The 27212-nt window shown below is 37.7% G+C and overlaps 1 protein-coding gene across 1 annotated transcript in view; it reads left to right on the top strand.

Moving 5' to 3' along the window:
* The first annotated feature begins 7366 nt into the window (after positions 1–7366).
* LOC144060422 (contactin-associated protein-like 5) overlaps positions 7367–27212 on the top strand; it is a 147702-nt gene continuing 127856 nt past the window's right edge. Inside the window, exon 1 of the mRNA XM_077579967.1 lies at positions 7367–7710. Within this exon, the coding sequence (XP_077436093.1) occupies positions 7635–7710 (76 nt within the window). The 5' untranslated portion in view covers positions 7367–7634. The remainder of the gene's footprint in view (positions 7711–27212) is intronic.

Here is a 27212-nt window from a genome sequence, read left to right as displayed (position 1 = left end):
AAATATGAAACAAAAAATATGATGCCTCGCCCCCATCATATAGTATTTTTTAAAACTCAAGATTTTTTCCCCCTTTTGTTGGCCTAGATCTTGAGATGGTCCAGGCCAAGTTTGAAGTCAGTCGGATCAAACCTGTAGGAGAAATGGGCAACAGAATGCCCCCTAGAAATGTGCAAAAATCGGCAACAAACGAACATTAAAAAATTCGTAACTCTCTTCCTGTTCTTTTTAGCATATGGGTCCAGGAGACTTTTTGGAAGGTCTTGGGCTCCGTCATATACCAACATTTTTTCGTAGATTATGCTTAAACGTACAACCGGGGCTGCTTCGATAAACATTTCTAGGGACGCTAGTGAGTAATTTTTGTAAAAATCGCACAATACATGCTAAAATATTGCTCATTTTGCCAGGTCAGATGTGTGTGCCAAGTTTCATGAGTTTCTGTGCATGTTTAGGCCCTCAAAATTGGCGTTGTTTTCTTGGTGAACAGTACCTTGCCGCGCCCACAGCGATTTGCGAAAACTCATAAACTTTGTGTTATGACATCATGAAGTCCTAAACACTTCTGAGCAAATATGAGGTAAATCCAGTTAACGTAGTTGGAGGAAAAAGTTGAAGAAAAAATGTAAAAAAATAAATAAAATATTGCCAGTAGTTGGCGCTATCAGTACGAATAAATATAAGTTCGTAGATGTATTCAGACCTGGACTCTCATCAAATGTGTGAAATCTTGAGAAGATAGGATCATCTGGGTCAAGTTAACGCAGCTTTTATTGTCACGGTGAATCATCAGTCTTTGCGGCACCAACACAGCCACACCCTTTGGCAAAATGTTACAATATTGGTGTGGGGCAAGATCAACATCTTAAAGCTTTTCTGACAAAATTCCAACGAGATCCCTCAAACGGGCTCGGCACAATAGATAAAAATGTAAAGCATTACATTTCATAAGCGAATATTATCACATAGATGTTTTCAGGCCGGGGCTATTAAGATGCATGAGAAGGTTGGGATTTTTTGGAGCATGTACAGCGGAGTTATTAAGCATTTCCTCTTTTTTGATGAAGGAAATATTAAAAGCAAAATTTGAGCGCCCCCCCCCCCCCCACCCCAATCATATAGTATTTAAAAAAGTCAGTATTTTTCCCCAGTTGTGGTCCCAGGTCTTGAGATGATACATGCCAAGTTAGAAGTAAATCGGATGAAAACTGTTGGCAAATGGGAAAAAAGAATGACCACAGTGAATGTGCAAAAATGGGCCAAAATTGGACATTCAAAAATTCATAACTCACTTCCTGTACATTTTAGGATATGGCTTCCAATGACTTTTTTTGTGTGTCTCGGGGCGCTTCACGTGCCTGCCAATTTTCCTCGGTTAAATGTGCTGGGATTGGTGCATATTTTTCCACGCTAAGGGGTGCTATATGTTGTTATGTTGTTATGGCAACTTCATAATATCACATTTTTTGCCGAGCCCGATGAGTGTGCAAAGTTTGGTGAGTCTCGCAGCGGTCGCTGCTCGGGCCCTAGCAAGATAAATAATACATTGTCGTCATTTATTTTGTAAAACACTTTTTCCCCTTAAATAAAAAAAATGTCTAATATAGCCGTTTAGGATTTAGGAACACAACTTTAAGTGCAATATCAGTCGAAAACATACATATCCATGTTCCAGGTGTAAAATAACAAGGTATTAATAGCTTAAAGTTGTCTTTCTAAAATCTAAACAGCTATGTTTGACATTTTGAGTTGAGTTCAATTTATCTTTTTTAAAGACAATAATAATAATGAAAATATCTCAAAGTGCCATTTAAGGCACATTGCCTTCTTTTAAACATGGAGAGTGAATTACAAAGCAGCCTTGGTCCACAATACTGAAAAATAATCAAAGTAAGCCAGGTAACAGCTGTCAAACTCATTTACAAATACCAGCCGGGCACTCTGCCACTTACGTCGGAGACTTCTGCCGTATCATCCAATGACGGCGTAATTAATTAGCGGTTTCTTAGTGTCCGAAATTAGCGATTGAATATGAGTTTGGGATAGCGTTGTGTTGCTGTTGGTCACAACTACAATTTCAATCAAAACTACGATAAAGGAATCCTAAACGTCTAAAAGGGAAGTCAAGCTAGCCATCACGCCACGACGTGGGCCAACTTCAAAGTAATAGTGTACTGAGGCTATTTGCATTGCCGTTAATGTATTATTCGGTAAACTTTATTTTGTAGTTAGCCTTAGCATAGGCGGCCTGTTTATATTGAGTATGTTTCAGCTTCCTTGATATGTCTGAATGGTGTTGGCTGTGAATGCGCTCTTTGTTTTTTTTTCCACCAACCAATTCGCGAATCGTGCGCGATCCGAACAGTGGGGCCTGATCTGAACCAACCACGAATCAATGATGATCCGTTGCAAAACTAGTATCAATATGTACATTTAGTACATCACTGGTGAGCTATTTTTAGAACGTCCCCGAAGGCTACTCATGTGGTCCTTGAGGGCTACCTGGTGTCCACAGGGGGACTACAGTATTGTATTGTATCATTTCTTTAATCAAGACAACAAATGATTACTGCCAGCTGTAAATATAGCAAAATCCTTTAAACTAGGTACAGTATCTGAACTTCAAAGTTTCAAGTTGGTCTATGTTTTTGGTTGGAACTTCTTCCTAGGTAAACGCCTTGACTGGCTTATCCAAGGACAAATCTCACAGCTTCATTGTTAGAGTCAGCAGGATTGGATAGATAAGATGACGCACCCATGTCTGCTGCGGCTGCTTTGGCTCACAATAATTATGCCAAACTATGACTAAAGACAATATTAAAATCTGTGGAATCTGCTACAACAGCTCACCAGAACATCTACAGTATCTATGACCGTCGGTTTGCGTTGTCACTGCATGCATCCTGGGGTCAGTAAACACCAAAGCGCTAACCACTGCAGCTGGCGGCCCACGAAGCAGCAGAGTGTCTGACCAGCACAGGCCCCAGAGAGTCGGCACAATCAATATAACTTCTGCACTTGTGCACCTGTGCAGTCAAATGTTAAATTGTTTTACACCGGACTGCACCACGACAGTAATTTTTCATCGTTATCAGAATAGTTGACGTACACACAGGAAGTTTTCTGGTTGGGAGAAAGACCCAAGTGCAGATTTGAAAGAGCACAGCAGTTTATGATGGGAAGATATTTATTGCTTGTGGAAGATATGGTTGTGGATGAAGGGAAATCTTCCCGGATGAGAAGGTTTGGGGAAATCCAAGTTCAGGATCCAGGCATGCAGGGAATGGTTTCCAAAACTGGAGGCATGACCGGAACAGAAATTTCAAATCAGGCAGCTCAGAAAAAAAGTCAGGTGAAAATGTGAATTTACTAAGTGGATGGATGCAACAAACTACACAAAAAGCGTTGTTGATTTGGCAACATGGTGGAGTCCAAGACCAGCAGCTGCAAAAGGATAAGGTGCAGCTGCTGGTTGAATCCAACCCAACTGTGTTCAAATCTGCAATCACACAAAAACACGCGCATACACACACACACGGGGATTTTGGCACAGACAGCAGACCTAACTGTACATGTTGCATTGTGTACGTCCGTGCTTAGTTGAAAGTTGTTGACGGAATATTAAGGGTACTGTAATGTTTGCAATGTTTGTGCAATCAGCTGGCTTCAGAAGATGCCATACTTTTGCTTACTTGCCTTTTCCAGTGTTTGATCATTTGCTTTTCGTTTGCGTTTCGTCCATGTTCAAGCTCTTTTTCCTCTTTCTTTCCTCATGTTCCTTCTGTGGTACCTGTCTTTGTTTTCTTAACTGTGTCATTAGCATTGTGTTCCTTTGTTTTTTAATTGTGTTGTCCTTCTATAGTGGCTCCACCCAGCTCATTCAGTTAGCTTTTTACTGTTTCTTTATTTATCTTGTCCAACACCAGGGACTCATTTTCAGCCCTGGACTATCATGGCTCAGACCAGCCCACTCTATTTCACAACGCTTTAATGAAGATGTATAATTTTACCCTTATTAGGGTATACAAAATAGCTTACCATTCACTCCAAAATTGATGTCCATGTTGTGTTCATATTGCATTTAATCAAAAATCTAAATTACAAAAAAAATTGCTGCCAAGATTACAATCAGTGCTTTTTATATTGGGGAGGGGGGGTCAGTAGTTTTTGTGTCATCGGCACTTTGTATTCCCAACATGCTTTGTTGTGACTGTGTTTAATGTGTTATTTTGTACAGACAGTGTGTAATATAGTTACAGTTACTGCTTTTGTGGGCACCGAGGCAAAGAATGACTTCCAGGCTGCTTTGAAGAAATTCTGGTCCACCATCTGGCATCTCAGGAGAGGGAAGCAGTGCACAATGAACAGTGGGGACGGGGTGCTGATGATCTCGACGTTGTGAATCAGTGGCAAGAAAACTTTGAAGACCATGAGAAAGCAGAGTCGAAGTCTCTGAGATGGGCTTTCCTGTCTCTGGAGGTGAGTGTCACTGAGGTGGTTAAAAAGCTCCTTGCTGGCAAAGCCCCGGGGGCGGATGATATCAGCCCAGAGTTCCTAAAGGCTCTGGATGTTGTAAGACTGTCCTGGTTGACTTGCCTGACATTGAGGACAGTGCCTCTGGAGTGGCAGACCAGGGTGGTGGTACCCCTTCTTAACAAGGAGGACCAGAAGTTGTGTTCCAACTGCAGGTGAATCACACTCCTCAAACTCCCCAGTAATTCAGGGTTTCTCGAGAGGAGTATCCTTTGGGAAGTAAATCTCAGATTCAGGAGTAGTCGTGTGTTTCTGTCCTGGCTGTGGAACAATGGACCAGCTCTACCATCGGCAGGGTTCTCGAGGGTGTATGGGAGTTCTCTCAACAAGTCTACATTTGCTTTGTGGACGGAGCTCCGTAAATATGGGGTACCAGATCCCCTAGTCAGCCCATTGTCAGAGTTTTTTTGGGCATTTCTGGCAGTAAGTAGAACTACTTTCCAGTGAGGGTTGTACTCTGTCGAGGCTGCCTTTTGTCACCGATTCTGTTCATAGCCATAACGTCGATAGAATTTCTAGACACAGCCAAGGTGTTTTGGTGATCACAGTTTGAGGTGCCTGCTTTTGCAGATGATGTGGTTCTGCTGGCTTGTGGTTCACAGCTGAGTGTGAAGCGGTTGGGATGAGAATCAGAAAATCCCCAAATCTGAAACCATGTTAATCAGTCGGACAATGATTGAGTGCCTTCTCCTGGTTGGGAATGAGATCCTGCCCCAAGTGAAGGAGTTCAAGTATCTCTTGCACTTGTTTAATATTGAGGGGTGAATAGATGGAGATGAACAGGGCTTTAGGCAGTAGGCGGGGTACACCCTGAACTGGTTGCTGAGCCAATTGCAGGACACACAGAGACGAACAACCATCCACAATCACACCAAAGGACAATTTAGAGTGCTCAATTAACTGGCCATGCATGTCTTTGGAATGTGGGAGAGCAGAACACCCAAAGAAAACCCACATAGAGAACATGCAAACTCGGACTGAAGCTTGAACTCGATCTCACATCCTCTGCACTGGGAGGCGGACGTGCTAACCAGTCAGCCACCATGCCGCTCTTGTAAAATCAAACCTCGCTCTGCAGCCGCGTGCATAAATGAATGTTAGCTGTAATGTTGCCTGTTTATCGGAGAAATGCGATGTGAAGACGATGCAGACTGCCTTCGTGCTGAAATATTGCTCTTGTCCTTGCTCCGGTGACAGTACAGGGTCCGCTATTTGCTTCCTCTCCTATAGAGATACCCGCCAAAATCCAACAATCTTACAGTATTTACCTGTAATCCACATAAATATGTGCCAAAACATAGTTGCTGTAAAATTTCCATTATTTTACCGCTAATCATACAGCAAATTACTGTACTTTGTTTTTACCCATAATGCATTGTTGTATACAGTTAAATACTGAAATAACAACAAGAAACTGCTGTAATTTTTTATTGTAGATTTTACAGATTTTTTTTACCGTGTGTTCCTGAGGTTTTCATTTTTAGTACTTCTCTGTGTCATTTTAAATTGTTCTAAATAAGAATTTTCTCTGTTCATCTTATTCATTTTGTTTTTAAAATGTACTTCATATGATAATAAAATGTTTGAAGTACTCACTATTTACCATAGTTTTCAGTACAGATGCTTTAAAACAGGCAAATTAAAAACAATGTCAAGTAGTGATAATGGTCGTGATTTACTCATTTATTTTTCTACATTATATACTCACCCACGCCCACCCCTCCAGGCGAATGATTGCCGGTCTGCGAAGAGCGTGGCACAAAGAAAGTTGTATTAAATTATTGCCACTATACAGTCTATAATATCTGCAAAAAGTATTTCACTACTGGTGGTTATCCAGGCAAATTAAGCATGTGACCAAAAAAAAACAACCTAATCTTGATACCGAGTTTGGTTTGAACTGTTGGGGGAGCAGCCGTCCCGCCACCATGCTCAGTGGCTTAATGCGAGCTCACGAGAACAGAGGCAATAGAGGCTTCATTTATTTATATAAAAACAAGATAAACATTGCTGTTGGAGGCTCGGAACAAATTCAGTTTTTCCTTTTCTATTTGTCTGTCCACTTACCTGTGAATCTATTTTGTCTGTCTGTCATTCATATTAGCTGTGTTACTTCAGTATCAAAAACCAACAAATTCAATATTATTCTAACGTTATTGTTATCAGATGCCACGCTTGTACATATGATATCTGAACTATGAATTCATAAACCCATCAATGCTATTTAGTAGGGTTTGGCGAGTACTAATACCAGGTATAATTAATGGGCCAATACACTGCCTTATTTTAAGGTATCGGTTGAGCAATTGGAACAATTAGAAACTAGAAATTGGAAGAATATAAAATTGCCATTAATTTCATGCAATATTCAGGAAAAAGGCCCCTATTGGGACAGGCCTATATACTGTCTTTCTTTAAAATGATCTTTCATTGTTTTTTTGTTTTTTTTTTCTAGGAAAATGCAATTTTAGAAATCATAATTACTAGTGGTATTGGTATTTGGTAACGGTGATTACTCAAAAGTTGATTACCTCTACTCGTACTGGTATCAGTCTGAAATGTGGTATGAGTAATCAATCACATATCATGTTATGGTATAAGAATATAATACAGTATATATTGCATGTCTATAAATGTGATTGTACAGTATATGATTGATCTGATATTAGTGGTGGTATTATGCTAACTATCTACAGTATCCATCTATTAAAATCTAACAAAAAAAAAGTATGTGCTGCAGGCAGGCGTTGCCCCCTCCTCCTGGTGGGTGGGTATTTTTTATGGTGGGAGGAGGCAGGAGGAGGATAGAGGTGGGAGAGGAGAGGGATGCTGCTGACTGAGTGAGGGAGTGAGGGAGTGAGTGAGTGAGAGCGGATGTTGGCTGCCTCACATCGCCGTCGTTGTTGTGGAGGAAGAGGAGGAGGAGGGCGCAGCTTGCCGTCGTCGTGGGAGCGGTTTGCTCTCCAACGTAGCTCTCCTTTCGGTGGACAGAGGAAGATGAGGAGGCTGTCTGCTCCTCCTCGCCAATCGCTCGCCAACTCGCAGAGGATAAAATAACATTTCAAAAAAGGCGAGTGAAGACAACAGAAGAACAAGGAAAGATGACTGGGCTGGCGCACATGCTTGCCTTCTGCGTGACTTTCTGCGCCTTACGAGGAGCGTCTGCTGCCAACAACTGTGAGTAATTGACTGCCTTTAAGGGGAGAGCGAGGGAATAGTTCACCTGTGAGTTACAGCTCATTGCCCAGTCCAAAAAAAGGGGGGGGGGGGGCGAGGGGGGCTGTCTTTGATGTGGGATATAGTGCCATTGTGGTGATGTGATGTGGTGGTGCAGAAGCAGCAGCAGGAGCCCAACTTTAGAAAGCCTCAAACGGAGCACATGAATAAGTTATTTTAATCTTGCTGGGAGAGCTTGTGATGAAGATGATGACAATGATAAGGAAACAGGTGGAAGTCAAATAACGGCCTGTGCAATGCATGCATGTTGCTTTCCAATACATGTGTTAAGGTGGCTGGGTGATTGTGTGTGCGAGTGTGTGTGTGTGTGTGTGTGTGGGGGGGGGGGGGGGGGTGTTCATTAAGGCTGCATGCGAGAGTCAATGTGCAGGCTCATGTTGAGGAACTGCTGAGTGGCCACAAACGCTGCAGAAGGTTACTGTTATTGGTCGGCCTAATGATGCTCCCGCGGCAATGCCCCATTGTTTCCCGCTTTTATTTATCCCGCCTGCATGACTATGTCCTTTTTTTCCCTCTTCCCGAAACCAAGCTCAATTTCATTTGTTAGCCATTTTTTCTCATTTCAGCCATTTACTATAGATCCCGGTGAAAATAATGAATCCCACCGAGCCAGGTGAACATTTCTTTGTCATTAATACAAACAGCGCTCAGATACATCATAGAAAATTGTGCCAAATTAGTTTCTTCTTTCTTTTTTAATCAAGCATAACCTTGGTGTGAGAAATTGGATCAATAAATACACAGCACAGTAAAGTACAGGCCCTAAAAACACACTATAAAAATGAACCTGCTCCTCCATACAATGGCTGCAAAAAACAATAAAAGCTTTATTACTTCTGTCAAAAAGGTTCTGTTCATAGTGTGCGTCTGTAGCTGTCAGACTTGGTGCAAATATATATATATATATATATATATATATATATCATGCAGTGTTAGTTCAAACATCTGGCATTTTTCCTACAAGGAAACCTATATATTTTTTTTGTTTTTGTTTTTTTTTTTGTTTTATAAAACAATAAATTTCTCTCCTTCAGGGTCAAACATTAACACAAAATCTTTATTAACTTTACTGACAATAATTTAAGTGACAAGTGCAAAAATGAGTTAATCAATGGGCACATTCTTAATTGTGGAAAAAAGAAATGAACTATTACAGGTAAAAACAACAAAAGAGTACCATATATGTACTTTGATAATGAATGGTGTCAATGCTTTTGGTGCATATGGTATGCTGAAATCTTACCAGATTTGAATGTGAGTCTGTTAACTTTGGAATGTAATTCGGTGTTGTAATTTTGTGATATAATTTGAAATTATACTTACTTGCAGTCTAAACCAATATAAACACATAATTTGGATTATGTCAACACTTCTGATTCATTATTGGATCCCAGCTAACCAATCGCAAGTTGATTTACATGATGTTTATGTAAAAAATGTTACATATAAGATTGGTAAATTTACGATACGTTACAGCCATGCTATCCTGCCATCTACTATAACAAATAAAAACATGAGATAACCCCCCCAAAAAATTCCATGTTGTTCTTATATGGGAAAAAAAAAATCCAAAATCTGTATAAAAAAAAAGGTGGATCTGAAGGGGTTAAATGGTGAATGGACTGAGTTTAAATAGTACTTTCTTTAACAATAACAGTAGTTATTTAATATTATAAGAAAGTGGTCACAGTATATAAGTTTTACGTTTTCCTACTCATTTTCAAATATTTATACAGTAATTCAACTTTTTTTTATTTATATTTTGTAGCATTTACATATATATTCAAAATAAATAATGCATTCATTCCCACTGTAATGCCACTATTTAGCATGACATTGTCGGTTCACCTTTTAGTGCCACCTGGTAGGTCCACTTTGTGTACATTTATTATTCTTCCATAAGCCTCGTAAGAAAACAAAACAAAAAAACAAAGAGAAACAAGCCACCATCAGACAACTGCTGTAATGCTTGCTTGATCTGACATCAGGTACATGAAGCCGTTTTGTGTGAGTTCATCGGCCAATTTTTCTGTAAAGTATTGGCTGAATAATTATTTATGACTCCTACATGTTCTGTATATTACCTTTTGGAAGCCTAAGACAAGTTGTCTGAAACATACATGTCCTACATATTACTGTTCAGAGAAAAACACATTTGACTAAAACTACAGCGGACCTTTATGATTCAGAAGGTTGGCTATGCTGCATTCAGGACCACATACAAATGCATAATTCATATGAAACCAATAAGGCAACTCAGGTAAATTTCTCTGACGTGAGATTTCAGGTGACCAATTTCTGACATTGGACGTAATCCATCACCCAAAAGCACACAGCACGGGCATGTCAGGCTATCCATCCATTTTCTATACTGATTATCCTTCTTAGTGTCACGGGTGAGCTGGAGCCTATTTGAGCTGTCTTTGGGCAAGGCACCCTGGACTGGTCGCAAGCCTTTCGCAGAGCACATACAGTTTAGACAAAAAAAAACCCGGGGAGAGCCCAGCACACCCGCTACGTAATGAGGGTAAGCGGTGTAGACGCTAATGGATGAATATTGAGAAAAATTTGGGTTTTTCAGAAAACAAATATAATTTCCCGGTGATGCAAACGTGTGGGTGTTTAAATCAAGTCGGAAGAGTGCAATTACAATTCAGCACAGTTATATAAGCGTCGTCTTTCATCAAAGGCTGCATCTTTGACCATGAAAAGTTAGTGATAGTTACATGAAATTGTATATTAAAATAGTCAGTAGAGTCATTCCAACTGAAAATTACGGAAGAGGATTAGGGCCAGTGAAGTGGAAAAAAAGGTTGGCAGTATTCTGACTTTATAGTTAAAATACTGACTTTATTTTCAGAATTTTGGCTTTCTGACTTCCCCCTACAATTCATAGCTCTACGTCACAGTCAGAATTCTGAGATTAAAGTGAAAATTCTCCCTTTAAATGGAGAATTAAAGAGATAAACTCAGAATTCTGAGATTAACATCAGAATTCTCATTTTTAAGTCATAATTCTGAGAATAAAGTGAGAATTCTCACTTTAAAGTCAGAATCCTGTCAACGTTTTTTTCTCTTCGCTGGCCCTAATCCTCATATATACAATATAGGGCCTATATTTTTCTGCCAACATCAAGTCTAATGCAAAGCGTAGTCTCACTATGCACATGGGTGGAGTTTTCTTTCTTTTGGTATTTTCAAAACTGCATTTGCGCCGTTAAGGGCATGAACACATCCGACTTGCTTCCTGGTCAATGAAGGTGGCTACTCTCATTCCTTTTAAATTCAGTGTAGGAGAGGTGCATAGTGTACATGGCTAAAACACAAATTGACTCGCCGAGTGCATGCAGGAGATCAATGCGCGCAAAGTACGTTTATCAGGAACTGCAAGAAAATCTTCACTTGATGTTAAATTGGCCAGGACGATCACAGATCACCATTGTCAAGTAGGTATTGGAGGTCACTTTCCACATCGATCGTTCATGTTAGAATGTTTGAACTCAGTTGCTAACTAAAACAGCAGCCTCTCCCAGGTTACATAAACAGTCTCTATTACAGCGGATGTATTGCATGTTGTAAACTACATCCCTACATCCTGTAGTATAAAAGACAATGCCAACTTGATGACTTGAATATTTATCATTACAGTATTAGTTACTTCTGCCCCATTTCTTGTCTATCACATGCACCATTTTGTTATATTATTTCCACCAACATGTGTATGATGAATTACAACTTGTGATGAAACTGACATTTTTTTTGCAAACAACCAATCTGTTCAGTATAAAATATGATCTGCAGTTATGTGAAGATGCCTTCTACTGTATAAGTCACATTTAACTTCATGGTCACTGCGCAATTATTTGTGCGCATCAATGTTTATATTACTGGAAGGCTACGTGATTTACTAGTTCGACCCAGTCTGCCTCCACCAGACAAGACTGGAATAATCTGATGATTTGCACTTGTTTGTTTGCTGAAAACAATCCCTTGTTTCCCACAATTCCCTGGTGTCATTAGTTTCCCTACCTGGAAGCATCCTGTTGGAGGGAACAATGGCCCTCCAGACAACACATGGCATGGCCACATGTTGCATTTATAGAGGATATTTTCATACACATTCTGCAAAGATATGATGGATGGCTTGCCAATTTTCCTGAGGTCACTTTCTCTGAGGAGAATCACGCTTCACACCATTTCTAACAAGCTCTGCTTTTGTGAAAAATACCAACATAACACCCACGATGTAATCTAATTTGAAATTATAATCTTGTCATTGGCAGCTTCTTGCATGCTACCCGGGGCAGAGATTCTCGAACTGTGGTGCACGAGTGCCCTCCAGGGGATGTGCGAGATTAAAAGAGTAATGGCGGTGTGGTATAATAATTACGCATGGTTTCATTTCTTCTGCTACTTTTTTTCTCATTTCAACCATTTACATGCAGGTAGGAAGTTTTGTCGTGCAACAATAGCAGATTTTCATTATGGATTTACTCGTAAATTTATGTTAGCAAACTTTCGTTATGACTTCACACAACGACGTTGCGTTACCAAGTTACTATAAAACAATGCTTAACAACCATACATTATAACTTTGCATTACAATGTTACATCAAGTTGTTACTTTACAAAGTTACAAAATTGTGATCTTTGATGCATTCATCCAATAAAAGTTACCTCATATAGTGTAGGGAGTGAGTTTTACAATGGGAGGTCTGTAATTGTACAAACTAACTTTGTGGCGAATGGCGAAAATCACTTGTCTAATTGAAGCCTAATAAAATGCACTGGTGAAAAAAATATATATTGTGAACCTGGCCAAATTTTAAAAAAAAAGAAATAAACAAACAAACAAACTGATAAACCTTGAATATGTGGGATGGCTTGCCCCGCTAAAAAAGACAACAACAACAAAAAAAAGAAAATCGGTCAAAAAAATGGGTGAATCTGCAGGTGCCGGACCGCAAGCATACAGAGGTTCACTGTAACCCATCTAGCGATCCACCATTTTCTTTTCATTACGCTGAGGCAGCAGTTTAAGCATAGACTTCCCTTATTCCTATCACTCCGTCCAGCTCCAGGGAAATATCAAGGTTAGACACATAAGGATTTTTCAAATCTTAAAAGATTGTTTTAAATCTTTGGCAGACCCCACACAAAGATAAAAAAAAATCGTCATTTAACAGTTTAGGTCGTTTTGTTTGTGTCGTGCTCTGATAATCTCTACACAGCACACCACACACAAAGATTCAGTTCCACCACCGGTCTTGAATCTAGTCTTCATGACCACCTGTGATTTTAAAAATGCGTAGACGAGATAGCACCAATGGTTGCCAAGAATTTACAAAGAGTACTGGAGGCGAGAAAGTTGTAAGGAGGAGGCAATGCAAGAAAAAAAGATTACTTCAGAAAATACTTACTGCAGCCTGCGGAACCCACGTTTATACAAAAAAGGACAATGGGTTTTCCACCTATCGCCTAAAGATGGCTCGGATAGGCTCCAGCACACCCATCTAGAGGGAATAAGCGTCTTAGAAAATTGATGAAAGGACATTGGGTAGGACATACTTTGTTTTATTCACCGCCACTTCCTTGTTCATCAGTCAGAGAGCTTCTTCGAGTGGCTACTTTCCATTCATATCACAGTCAGCGGAATCAAATGGCTCAAGAAGAGTCAACTTTCTCCACACAAAGATTGTTGGTCGCTAATATTTAACACGTTAAATATTTAAGATTGCCAGCCCAATTAGTTTTGGACCCTCTTTTTGAGACGAAACCACTCTTAAGACACCTCAGATAGATACAAGGATAATCTTTTAAAACTAAAGATTGTTGGGGGTTTGACGCCCTTGGTCAGGAAGAAGCAGAGACGGAACAAAAACTGACTGACTTTATGTGTGTACCAGGCCTAAGGCAGTCCCAGGCCAACCAGTAGAAATATTTCTCCAGCATGTCCCGGGTCATCTCTGGTGCCTCCTCCCGCTGGAACATGCCAGATACACCTCCCTGGAGGCATCCTAACCAGATGCTTGAGCCACTTCATATGGCTGATCTCCTTCTTTACCTTGACAGATTCATGCAGAGTCCGCATCACTCACGCTTTATTCTTTCCTCATGAAAAATAAATACTTGAGCTCTTCAACTTCGGGCAGGACCTCATCCCCGATCACGAGAGGGCACTCCATCGTTCTCCAGCTGAGCACAATGGCCTCAGACTTGGAGATGGCTGATTCTCATCTCAACCACTTTACACTCAATTGCGAACCCCTTTCTCACAAGTAATGAAGATTGCGGCTTGATGATATCAACAGAACCACATAATCTGTAGAAAGCAATACCAAGGCCTCCAAATTCAATCAATTCCATGTCTCAGCTGCACAAAGAATATTCAGTCCATAAAGTTTATGAACAGAATCCATGACGTACGGCAGCAGCCCTTGTGAAGCCCAACCCTCACTGGAAACAAATCCAGTTTATTGCCAGCAATGCATACTAACACCAATAAACTGGGACCAAATAGTTTGTATCAGCGGGTCCAGTACCCCATAATATTGGTGCACACCCCACAGGACTCACCGAAAGACATGGTTTAAAACTTTCCCCAAAGCGTATGTAGGCTGGCTGAGCAAACACCATGCACCCTCCAGGACCGTGTTGATGATGTAGAGCAGGTCTATTCATCCAAGGCCAGGACGAAAACCATAACGATGCTGCTGAATCATCTGGTGGACTTTTTACATACACTTACTACAATTATTCCTCCTGAAGGGAAAATGAGGAGGCTTCCATTTGGTGGAGAGGTGAAAAAATGAAATGAATGAAATTCAGGTTTAGGAGCTAAAAGCAAACAAACAAAAAATAAGGTGGCTTTGGCCTTTTTGTGACCTTTCTTGTCACTTTTAAATCCCCACGGTTCATCTATGAATACTCCCAACGTGACATCACATGTTATGTGATATGACATCAGTGATATGTTGGTCCATCGTTGATGTGTGGACAGGAACATGACTCCTGCTAAGGAGAGCAAATTTGGCATGGAAGTGACCGCTACTCGCTCATTGATGACAGCCGGCTGCTTCTCAAATGTGAGTCGTGATGGCGTCTGACACGTCTCGGCCGTGATGAATAGCCACAATGCTCCAAAGAGCTGCTCTCGGAGTTGCTGGGTGCAAAACAAAACAGGAAGGAGCGGGAGGTGCTTTGGAGGGTTGAACATGCGTCACGTCCTCTTTATGCTATTTCTCCAATTTTGGGAGGCTTTACAAAAAATGCAGTGGAAAGAGAGAAGCAGTGTATACATCAGCGTCTGACAGAGCAGCAGATCATTAACACCCTATTGGACTGACCTTTACTGTAATTGACGAGGAGCCAGAGAGTTATTAGACTATGTAGTCAATCAATAATTTCTCCCGTTACTGTCCACTGAAGTGGAAATTGATTTCTGTTAGTGGGGCGGAACGTCGCGAAGACATGATGTTTTAAGTTAACACTTTGAGCAAACACTGTAGTCTTAGTCTGCAATACAAATAGTGTGGGATTGTTTTACAGATTTGGGGAAAAGTAGTTTTATACTGCAAATATTGTTCCAATTAGGGATTGTTTGGAGTATGGAATGAAGGGTTGAGAAATCATCACCGTCTGTTTAAAAAAAAAAAGTTGAATTTTACAAAATCATGTACACTGCTGGAGAAATGATTGAGACCACCACAATGCAAGGTTTTAGTCCAAAGCTCTAAAAAAAAATTTGGGGGAGGAGCATATTTGCTAACCAATGGCATAATTTGAGGAGCAATGTTGTAACATTGAGGAGCAGTAACCTTAATCAAATGTTTAAATAAACAATAAAAATATGACAATATCACAGTGGAGTTGTAGGGATGCAACTATTGAATATTTTAGCATTCAAGTATCAAACTGAAAATTCGATCAAATAATCAAATTTTTTGATAAATGGTCAATGGACTGCGCTTATAGGGCTTTCTACACCATGGTGCTCAAAGCGCTTTACAATGTGTCACATAAAGTATATTTTTACTTGATTAAAAAATAAATACTTAAATACAAAAAAGAAAAGAAAACATTTAACTTAATAATTAACAACCAGTTGGTTCCCTTTAAAAAAAAAAAAGGCCTTAATGCAACATTGCTTGAGTACTGAGAATTTTAGCAAGTGACATATTAAAGTACGTTAAACTACTTCATACATCTTTCTGCAAAATATCATACAATGACGTTCTACAGCAATATTTAACAAAGAAATTCTAATTATGTCCAGGCTACATAGCATGTTTTCATTGATTTTTGTCAGTATTTATTAATGGCACATAAATGTCTCCCATTACGCAATATTTATTGATAGATATCAACACATTTTGAGCTGGAGTACTGTCATACTCATTGCACGGCTCATCAAGTTAATTGGTGGCTCCAGTGGCAACTTAGAACCATATGACACACAGTCAACATTTTTTTTTATATTCTGCTACATAAATATATAACGAACATTCCACAACAAACATGCAAATACCCACATTAAAAGTCTACTTTCATCTCAATCAATGCTGTTTTCAAAAAGGAGGTAAGTGTCAAACGTGGCATGCTCCCGTCGGCGTTTCAGCTATTTGTTGGGGATGATATCTTGTCGCTGAAGTGAATCCTAGAAGATAATGCCTATCCAAAATAGTAAGATATTTATCTTTTTTCCACAGTCATAAAGGCCCTCTAAGAGAAACCATAAATATAATGTGCCCCAAAAAAAAAAAAAAGACTAAAATTCTCTTTTTAGTGCTAAGTTACAATCAAACAAACAAGAAAATATACTAAAGCATTTTTTTTCTTGTCTGAGATATCACCACATATATTAAAAAAAAAAAAACTTTTATTTTCTTAATTTGTTGAATACATAGTCGAAAATCCATATATCTGTCCAAAATTGTAAACGTGGAGACCTCACGTTCAAGTTCTGCCTGCTGTCTTGCTGTTTCTCTGTTACTTCAGAACAGTTTTGAACTTCACTTGAAATGAGCTGCAGTTATCAGAGTTTAGATTTGTTATTCTTCACTGAAAAAAATGCAGGAACCTATGTTTTGTTAAGCCCATTTGAACGTGGTTGCTAACCAAATCAGCAACACTCATCATTAAGTATCGTAGATGAATTAAGGTGAAGAAGCCTTTACCACATGCTTCCTGCATACAATTGAAGATGATCTTACATGTTGTGAAGAAAGTGATTGTATAACAGCAGACTGACATGTTGTTGCTCTACAATGTTGGCTGTTTCTATTGTTTAATGCACTCTTAATCATGAGTTCAATTATAGTAATATTAATATGAAATTTAACTAAAATAGACATCTGTTTCTTTCCTTTTTTTCTTTTTAAATAATGTTGGTCCACGTGTTTGTTTAGATCATAGATAGAAATCTCAGACAGGTTAGATAATTATTTTCCCATGTGAGCCTAATTAAAGCAAAATCACTTGCACTAATTAGGTACAATAGGGGAAAAGAATAATCTTTGGGTTGATAAATAGTGTGGAAAAATACCATTGTCTTTCAAAAGGAAGAAAAACACTGGACACTTTCAAGAAAATCATCCGGCTGTTAAATAATTTATGGGTGACTCAGAGCAATCGTCCTCGAAAAAAATACAAAATTGAATTGTATGGAAAAGAGCAGCTGTTTAAATGCCACAGTTGAGTAGCAAGTCTCTATTTGAAGCAGCCGGGTTTTTTGGAGAAACACTCATTGCAGAATGCTCCAAAGGCAGGCAGTCATGCGTCCAGCTTTTTTCGGACACCCCGAACCAATCCCATGACGAGAAACATTTGATATAAAACAACAACAGTTGAAACACTGATGAATGTAGGGCTTCTCGATTATGGAAAAAATAATAATCACAATTATTTTGGCAATACTGTAATTGAAATCACGATCATTCAAACAATTATTTATTTTTTGTTACAAAACAAGAACATTTTTAAGCATTTAAAAATATTAAGACCAATTAAAAAAAAAAAAAATAGAAACACTATAATTATGTAACTTCCTTTTGGACCAAACAGAATTTAATATTTATTTATTTAATTAATTAATTATTTATTCATTTATTTAGGCAAAAACTGGAAGTTGGAGTGAAGCTTGTGCACTGTGCAGTAGGACGAGCATTTAATTTTTGGTACAAAACAAGCAAATGTTTGCACTTTTAAAAATCTTAAGACCAATTTAAAAAAAAGAAATACTATAATTATGTAAGTTCCTTTTGGACCAAACAGAATTTATAATATATATATATTTATTTATTTATGTTGGAGTGCAGCTTGTCCAATGTGCAGTAGGACGATCATTTATTTTTTGGTACAAAACAAGAAAATGTACGTAAAACGTAAAAAACAAATAAAAAATATTAAGACAAATAAAAACAATTTAAACACTATAATTATGCAAGTTCCTTTTGGATGAAACAAAAATTATTAAATTAGTTATTTAAAAAAAAATGCAAATTAATAAATTTAAACAACTCAAAATATTTTTTTTAATAATCTTTTAATTTTTAATTAAATTTAATTTAATTGTGGAGTGTAAGAATTAAAATTGTACTTGAATTTCGAATAATTGTACAGCACTAGATGAATGCAATGCTAATTTGGATGGTACCGTGATATTTAGTTCTAGATGGTTAGTGGATGACCAATGACCACTAAATCCTAACAAGTTGTTGGTGAATTGATACATTGGTCTGAAATAATTAGAAGTAAAATAGTAGGGTGATAAATCATACTTTCTATTTGACCATTTACTGCCATAATATAAAAAGAAGAACCAACAAGAGAGCTAACATTGTTTTATATCATTCATACATATTATTACCCGAAAAGACACCTACCCCCATCTGCAGTTGAGGATTAACTAAACCCATCCCCATTATTCACGGAAATATGATGGATTAAATGCGTTGTTAATCTTATTTTCCAGAAGTGAAGATCTAGCAATGATGACACATGGACAAAGTAGCGAACATCTGCACCTTTTCCTCTTCTGCATAACAATAAAAGCATTAGGACAGAAGGCGTAATTGAATGTGAATGTTGAATTCAAGTCATACAAATTTCGGAGACAGCCTGAGGATCTTATTGATTACGTACCTCAGAAGGTTAAATAAGACTTTTACAAGGCCGGTTACGGCAGATCTACTGCCATCCATAATTCAAATTTAATTTAATGCATCCCTGATTTAATTTTCACTGGGTGCATCCCTAATTTAATATCCACACCAAAGTCATTGTTGTGAAAATCTCATGCTACCGCGTCATTTACACATGATTAGACTTTTTATGCACTCCCTCTTTTGATCGCACATTATCATTCGCTGCACAAATTAGCAAGTTATTTTTACTTGAAAGGAAACTTTCAGGTCAAGATTATGGTTATAGCTTCGACACGCCAGAAATGTGTGACATATTTACACACTCCAAGTGCTCTTTTTCATAATTGCATAAATTTTTGATGAGTGTGATTTGTTTGGAAGAATAATTGGTCCAACAATCAGCCCACACGAGGAGTATGTGACAACTGGAAGCAACATCAACAGTTAAAAAATGAATAGATATTTGCATATTGAGTTTACTTGTTGTGTTTAATGTGGAAAAGACGGCAGGTTGCATCAGAGCTATTTTCCTCCAACAATGTATTGATTTTACATTTATATCTGTAAGTTGTTTAATACACGCTACTGCCTATTTGTGAATATATACACATACCCCATACAAGAGCTGGGGTTTTATATTTTGGGATTAAAAATACAAACATTACAAGCCATTAAAGGCAATGTACTGCATTATGGCATTGTATCATAAATGACCGGAGGAGCCTGAGTCTACTGTATCTCAAAGAAGTCGAAATCATTATCAAATCAATGGAAATGTTGCCACAGATATACACTACATGGTAACTTAACTAACCCGCTGTGCACACATTATGCTCGTCTACTAAGGGTGAGAATCATAGAGCAACATGTGATCTGATATCATTGCAATGTTTTGCAGACGATAACAACAGTATTGCAATATGATTACGGACTAATCAATATATTGAATGGCTACAATCAAAACGTGTTTGATGCATGAAGATGCATCACAATATTGATATTAAATGATGGTTAACTACTGAAAATGATAAGTAACATTAATAGTTAGTAATAGTTAATCAATACAGTAACTTTAAAGAATATATTATGCATTAGAATATTGATGTTGGTTTTGATGGAGTATTTTGTGAAATTGACTTTGTCCCATCCCTATCGTCTCAGTCACTGAAACCCAGTGTATTCCTCTAGTCAGAATTCCTCTCGTCATTCCAGGGACTATTCAATCTTTATTTATTTATTTATTCATTTATTTATTTATTTACTTTGTTATGATCACGAAAACAGAATATTAAACCCAGAAAAACAAAACCAACTCAAATAGAGCAACCAAACAATATCTTTGTTTAGCCCACCCAGACAGCATAATATATGCCGGTAATAAAAATAATAAAATAAATAAAAAACACAAAGAATGAAAAACTAGAACAGCAAAAGGTTGATGTGGATGACTAAGGACAGCGAGTAAAAAAAGGAACAAAAGGTTGAAGGTTGAATCATGAGACAAGTTAGACACCGACAAGGGCAAAAACCCCCGAAAAACTATTACACAAAAATGAATAAAGTGGAAACTAGGTGAAATCATTATAATTAAATGACGCAGCAATAAATGAGTACAAAATAGTGCAAGAGGAGATAATCCTACATAATAAAATAATAATGACCACCCAAAAACTGAAATGGATTCTAAACTACACAAGTTTAGAAACAGACAAGATGAACCAAAAAGGAGATAGGTACTAACTTACAAGGATAAATGGCAAAAATAGAAAAATAAATTCCAGAAATACTTATGTGAGGGCAACGAGACTCAAAAATTGCGTGAATATGGCAGAGGGAAAAAACATGTAATCTAAAACTGGCTAATGTCAAAGAGAACCTAAACTAAACTAACTAATGATGATGGTGCTCAGGTGTGCGCTGGACGCTCCACCCAATCTCGTGAAATTTAACAGAAGCAATTCATCACACATACAGGATTATGACATACTTCCTACATTGAAGCACAGTGTTAGTGTTCAAACTGGAAAGTGGCTACGTTCACACTGCAGGGCACAATTTCCATTTTGCATAATCCAATCTTTTTATGTAGACTTTTACATTGCAAGAACAAATGCGACCTGTGAACGTGTAAACGGAATGTGTCCATGAAGTGATATGCATGTGTAAAAAAAAAAAAACCTAAAGTGGCGCAGTTTGCAACAGCGAAGCCCAACCCAAGACACGCTTAGGACTGCCCTATCATTTGAATAACATTTCAATCTGAGTGTCTGCAGCATGAAATAAATAAAATGTGAGAGCAGAGTATTTTTATTTATCGATTGATATTTAATTCTATTTATATATTTATTTGTGTATTTATTTTTACTTTTATATATATATATATATATATATATTGTTGTTGTTTTCCATTCATGTTTATTTTTTTGGATTCAATTTTTGAATGATATTTTTTATATCCGTTTTTATTGTCACTTTTAGTCATTTATTTATTTATTTATTTATTTTTTGTTTTGGCAGTTTTGGTCCTCCATACAACTATACATTTCTTGTCTTATTTCAGATGCGAGTGTACCTAATTAATAGACCTGTGCATCTTTCCCTCATTAGCAGCCTCATTAAAATGTACGTACCTTGAGATAATATGCCTCAATGAGTGCTACATCCGCTTTTATTGATGCTAATCGTCAGCTTGGCATCCCTCAGCGGACCCCCTTTTCCTCGTTGCCATTTGTCAAAAATATCACAAGATGTGCAGAACATCCAGGAACTCTTTTGGCAGATGCACTCAGTCGCTTATAAGCTGTTTGCTACTTCAGTCAAATATCTCACAGGCCTCCCTGAACGCGCCGCCCTGTCAGAAGAGGGATCGGCAGTGGGAGAAATGAATCGCGACAGTTGAACGGGCGGCGTTTCTCAAATAAGTTGTATCGACGTGGGAGTGCTTCCTTGAATTCTGGCACTAATTGTCAGCCGATACCTCAGCTGGCTCGCACGAGCAGAGGTCACCCGACAACGAAGCCTGATAGTTCACGCAAAGTATCAAGTAGGCCTTTATCGATAGCGTGCAAGGGTCCGGGGGCTGCCGCGTTATGCGATACTGTTGCTGTGCCTTTTGATTTTATCGACGCTGCGGTTGGGGGGCCACTGAGCGCGTGCACAGCGATGCTTGCTTGTTGTAGTTAAGATGAGGCTGACACGACGTTCTCGGTTCGCGTTATCTTGATTAGCACAAGATAATCAGAGTTGTGAGTTGGGATATAAAGTAAAATTTTTCTATTCTAGAAAAGTTCCTCGTTTTTATTGTGCAATGTAGCACAAATTACTGGCAAGAGGGGTAATTGTGTTTTATGATGATTATATGACACGTACTGTATATTGCATATATATGGCTTTGATGCAGCCTCTGACCTGAAGAGGTGGCTTAAAGCAATGGTAGTAATTACAAAAATGACCAGCAGGTGGCAGCGGAGTATAAAAGATCAGCCATGTTGCAAAAAGGCTCTTTTCCCCTGTGTTTTCAACAGATTTGTGAATAATGATGAAACTTAGCAATATTCTAATGCTAATTGCTGCAAAACGGAAACAGAGAAATATACTTTTTGTCCTGATGAAAGAAGAGAGGCTAATCTTTCTTTTGGTAGGTTCCATGTTTTTATAGCAATAGAACACAATATTCTGTGGGCCTTGCAAAATTTGTCAAAATCCAGTAAAACAGCGGGGTGGAAGGGGGTTGCTTCAGTGAAAATGCCTGGGAGTGACTGAGTTAATAATTAGAGCAGCTATTGATTATTTGTTGCATAAATTCCTCTTGCGCCTGGACTTTTTTTTTTGGTGGGCTATTTTAGAGCTGCCAAAATTAATCGATTATCAAATTAATCGACAAAATTGGAAAACAATGACAAAAGGTAACATAGTACAACATCAATCCCCCCCCCCCCCTTTTTTTTATCACTATACGAATACGAAGTACGAAATAAACACCAAGCATTGGTTAATAAACAATAATCGGGGGGGGGGGGGGCTAATGTACTTAAATGCAAAATTTAAATGAATCTGATTATTTGATTAATCGATTGAATAATCGATAGAATAAGCGATAGATTGATTTAAAAAATATTCGATGGTGACAGCACTAGGCTATTTCTCTTATTTTTTTCATTTCTATTGTTCACATTGACTGTTATCATTAATAACTGGAAAGAGTAGCCATTGCATTGATTCCATGAAATGTACATTACATACAAGCACAAATCCCTTAACTTTTTGAAAATAATGCAGATTCTGCGGCATTATACATTAGAATTGTTTGGCTGTGGTAGAGGTCGGCACCACACTGTGTCATTCAAGATTACTTTGTTCATTTCTTTAAAGAGCACCTTTAATGTGTTCAGATAGTTGTTGGTAAGGGATTAAGTGACAAGAAGGTCTTATGTGGACTGAATGCAGACAAAAGGTTGAGAAAAACATGGTCCATTTCATCTAGTTGCTACACAAAAGGCCGCTCAGCAAGGCGAATGAAACCAAGAAGCCAAAGAAAAGAACTGATGGGAAGTACATGTACTCAACAAAAACAAGAAAGAGCTTTAGAAGCAGTTCAGTTTCTCCTTTGTACTTTCATTTAGAGTCATATAAAAATGAAAAGTCCTCTGCATCTTTTCTGCCTTGGATATCTACTTAGGAAGTAAAAGTCAAGCCAGCAGCAGTTTGCATGACAGTACTCACCGCCAACGCTAGCACTCAACTTGAAATTAAACCTTACCATCTCAAGTAATATATGGAGATCAGCGTCTTAAAACTCTTTTTTTTAAGTTGTTCCTGGCAACATGTTGTGGAGCAATGGCTGATGTGACTATATAGCCGACACAAACTATTGCGACTGACGTCAACAATACCTTCATCCTGAAATCACGTTCAATCCCAAATTAACTCATTTGCTCCCAAAAACCTATAAAATGTACTATTTTAAATATTGCCATGGCTTCAAAAATGTATTTAAATATTTGTTATGTTTTTTTTTTTTTTAAGCTAGAGCATACAGAAGGCTTTGATGCAGCCTCTGACCTGAAGAGGTCAGTTAAAGCAATGGTAGTTATTTAAAAAAATGGCCAGCAGGTGGCAGCAGAATATAAGAGACAAACCGGGGCCATGTCTCAAAAAGCTATTTTTTCCAGTGTTTTAAACAGATTTGATTCAATCATGATGAAACTTAGCTATATTGTAATGCTAATTGCTACAAAACGTAAACAGATGTCAAATCTACTTTTTATTCCTGATGAAAGAAGAGTCTCTAATCGTTCTTTTGGTAAGTTCCATGTTTTTATAGCAATATAACTGAATATTCTGTGGGCCTTGTGAAATCGGTCAAAATCCAGTAAAACAGCCGGGAGCGAAGGGGTTTGCTTCAGTGAAAATGGCTGGGAGTGAATGAGTTAAGGGCACTAAGACATAACTACGCTGACTTTGTATTGTACGGCGCCTGTTGCCAGCGTTTAGCGGCCGCTAGCAGTGCCCCAACTGTTGGAGCCGTTTCAAAGGCAGTTTAATAGACAAAATAATTACAGCACATAGACCATGATTCTTATGAGGATTAGCAATTCAGAAAATTGATGTATGGATGTACTCTGCACACTTTGATGCTGACAGCCTGGCACGGTTGCCGTTCCTATTAATCAGTTTATTAACAAACCAGCCTCAGTGAAATGTGGTTCTAACGTCACTTTGTCTCATTGATCTAAATCTATGGAGAGAGATGTGTCTAAAATACTAATGTTTCTAAAGAGTAAAATAGTCTAATAATAAATCTAAGTAAAAAAAAAAAGTTGACGATCTAAAAATGAAAACCAGTCTGTCATCCAATTAAGTACAAATGTGTTTTTTGTTTTACCTGATTATTTGCTAGAAGTTTGAGTAGGATATCCGAATACCAAAATATTCGATAGCTGCAGCTCCAATTAATACAATTTTTTTGTTGTTTTGAAGGATGTGCACACAAGTTCCACGCCCTCAAAGCTAGCATGCAAACATAAGTTCAAGTTAATGTTTTTTTTTTAAGTTTTCGCTGACTTAAATATATTTATCAATTTTGTTTGGTCCAAAAGGAACTTACCTAATAATGTTTCAAATAATTTTATTTAATATTTTTCTTTTTACGTTTGAACATTTTCTTCTTTTGTACCGAAAAAATAATCATGATTTCAATTATTACCAAAATAACCGTGACAATTTTTTTTCATAATCAAGTAGCCCTAGATAGTCATAATAACAATAACAATAACAATAACAATAACAATAACAATAACAATAACAATAACAATAACAATAACAATAACAATAATAATAATTATTATTATTATTGTCATTATTATGTTGATAATAATAATTATTGTTTTGATTATTATTATTATTGTTTTGATTATTATTATTATTGTTATTTTCATTATTATTATTATTATTATTATTATTATTACTATTATTATTATTGTTATTATTCTTATTATGACTATTTAGGGCTACTTGATTATGAAAAAAATAGTCACGATTATTTTGGTAATAATCAAAATCATGATTATTTTTTGGTACCAAAGAAGAAAATGTAAAAAGAAAAATATTAAATAAAATTATTTGAAACACTATTTTATACGGTTTTTTTTTTTTAGAAAACTATGTTAGCATCCTAGCTTTGAGGGCTTGGCGGAGAAACTTGATTGCGCATTCCTCAAAACAACTCAAAATTTGTATTAATTACAGTTTTTGCCCATTCTTGAACACTATAGACAGTACATGCTTAAACCCAAGTAACATAACTTGAAGTTGTTGTCACAATACCTTAAATAAAAGTGCTGCTTTACACTTTAGTTGCAATTCTGTAACACACTTGTTCCTTTTTGTAACATATTCACTCTTGTACACTGCACAATTTTTCATGCATAAGATACTTAGTTCAAAAATGAAATTCTAGGTCACCATTGGGAAAACACATCTATTCAAAATATAACATATTGTTTTTTTGAAGATACTTAGACACGCATCTGAAAACACTTACTTACAAAATTTGACTACGTACCAATCAGCCGGCTACAAGAAGGACTAAGCCATTTTGAGAACTTTGCAAGCATGGACCACATAAATACATTCAGAAAACTGGAGCGGTTCTCTATATGTTGTGTGCGTTGAGTAAAGCCATCCACAATATGCATTTTTTGTTACAGAGAATATTGGACATGGATGGAGCTCCCAGACGCATGAATGCATTTAAATTGACGAGGCTGGATTCAACCCCAGCAAAAACAGACAACAGGGACAAAATATGATTGGCCAAAGGGCAATTGTGCAGGTCCTGGGGAAGCGTGGGGGAAATATCACATTGTGTACCGCCATAAGTCTTCAAGGGCTACTGCACCATCATGCCAAACTGGGTCCCTTCAATGCAGAACACATAATTACATTTCTACATGCAGAGCAGCCTAGGTTTGTTGTTGTCTGGGATAATGTTAGTTTCCATCGGGCTGCTCTGGTCCAGAAATGGTTCACCAACCATGATCAATATGGGGTTGTGTACTTTCCCCCTTATTCACCATTTGTAAATCCTCTAGAAGATTTTTTTTCTGCTTGGAGATGGCATGTACGTATATGAGCACATGCCCGTCTGTATGCCTCTTCTGCAGGCAATGGAACGGGCCTGTGGAGACATTGAGGTAAGGTCAAACTAGGGATGGATTCGGCACACAAGTGCATATTTCCCTCGGTGTTTAGCTAGAGAAGACATTGTTTGTGATGTTGATGAGATCCTGTGGCCAGACCCCAACAGAAGGCAGGAGCCATAAGCCCACTTGCACATAGTTGTGTTTTTCTGTGTTCACAGTAGTGCAGTTTGTTTCAATTTTGCTTTAACTGAATTGGCTGGAAAAGACACTACTATAAAGGAATGATTTTGTATTGAGTATTTCAGATTTTGGCTGTTGTAAAAAAGTGCCTTCTATGGAAGTGAATTTAAAAATAAGTGAAAACAAAAGACTGCTGTGTTTTATATAAAATAGACTAGTGTGGTGCTGCTGATCTGAGAGTGTATTCATATGATGCGAGTATTATTTTGTCATCAGAATGACATTTTAACAGAGGATTGTTAGGTTTTGATAGTAGAGTTTTATTTTGACATAGATGTGAAATGTTTATTTACCTGTATTGTCTTATTTGAGTGTGGGTAGAGTTTGGACACAATGAGCCTAATTTTCAACGTGTTCAAGCAATGAGCAAAAACTGTATTATTTTCAAGTTCCATATTCTATCAAGGGGTAAATG

The sequence above is a fragment of the Vanacampus margaritifer genome, chromosome 11 (assembly GCF_051991255.1).
Source record: "Vanacampus margaritifer isolate UIUO_Vmar chromosome 11, RoL_Vmar_1.0, whole genome shotgun sequence".
In the NCBI taxonomy this organism is placed as follows: Eukaryota; Metazoa; Chordata; class Actinopteri; order Syngnathiformes; family Syngnathidae; genus Vanacampus; species Vanacampus margaritifer.
This window is presented reverse-complemented; position numbering and strand designations above follow the sequence as displayed.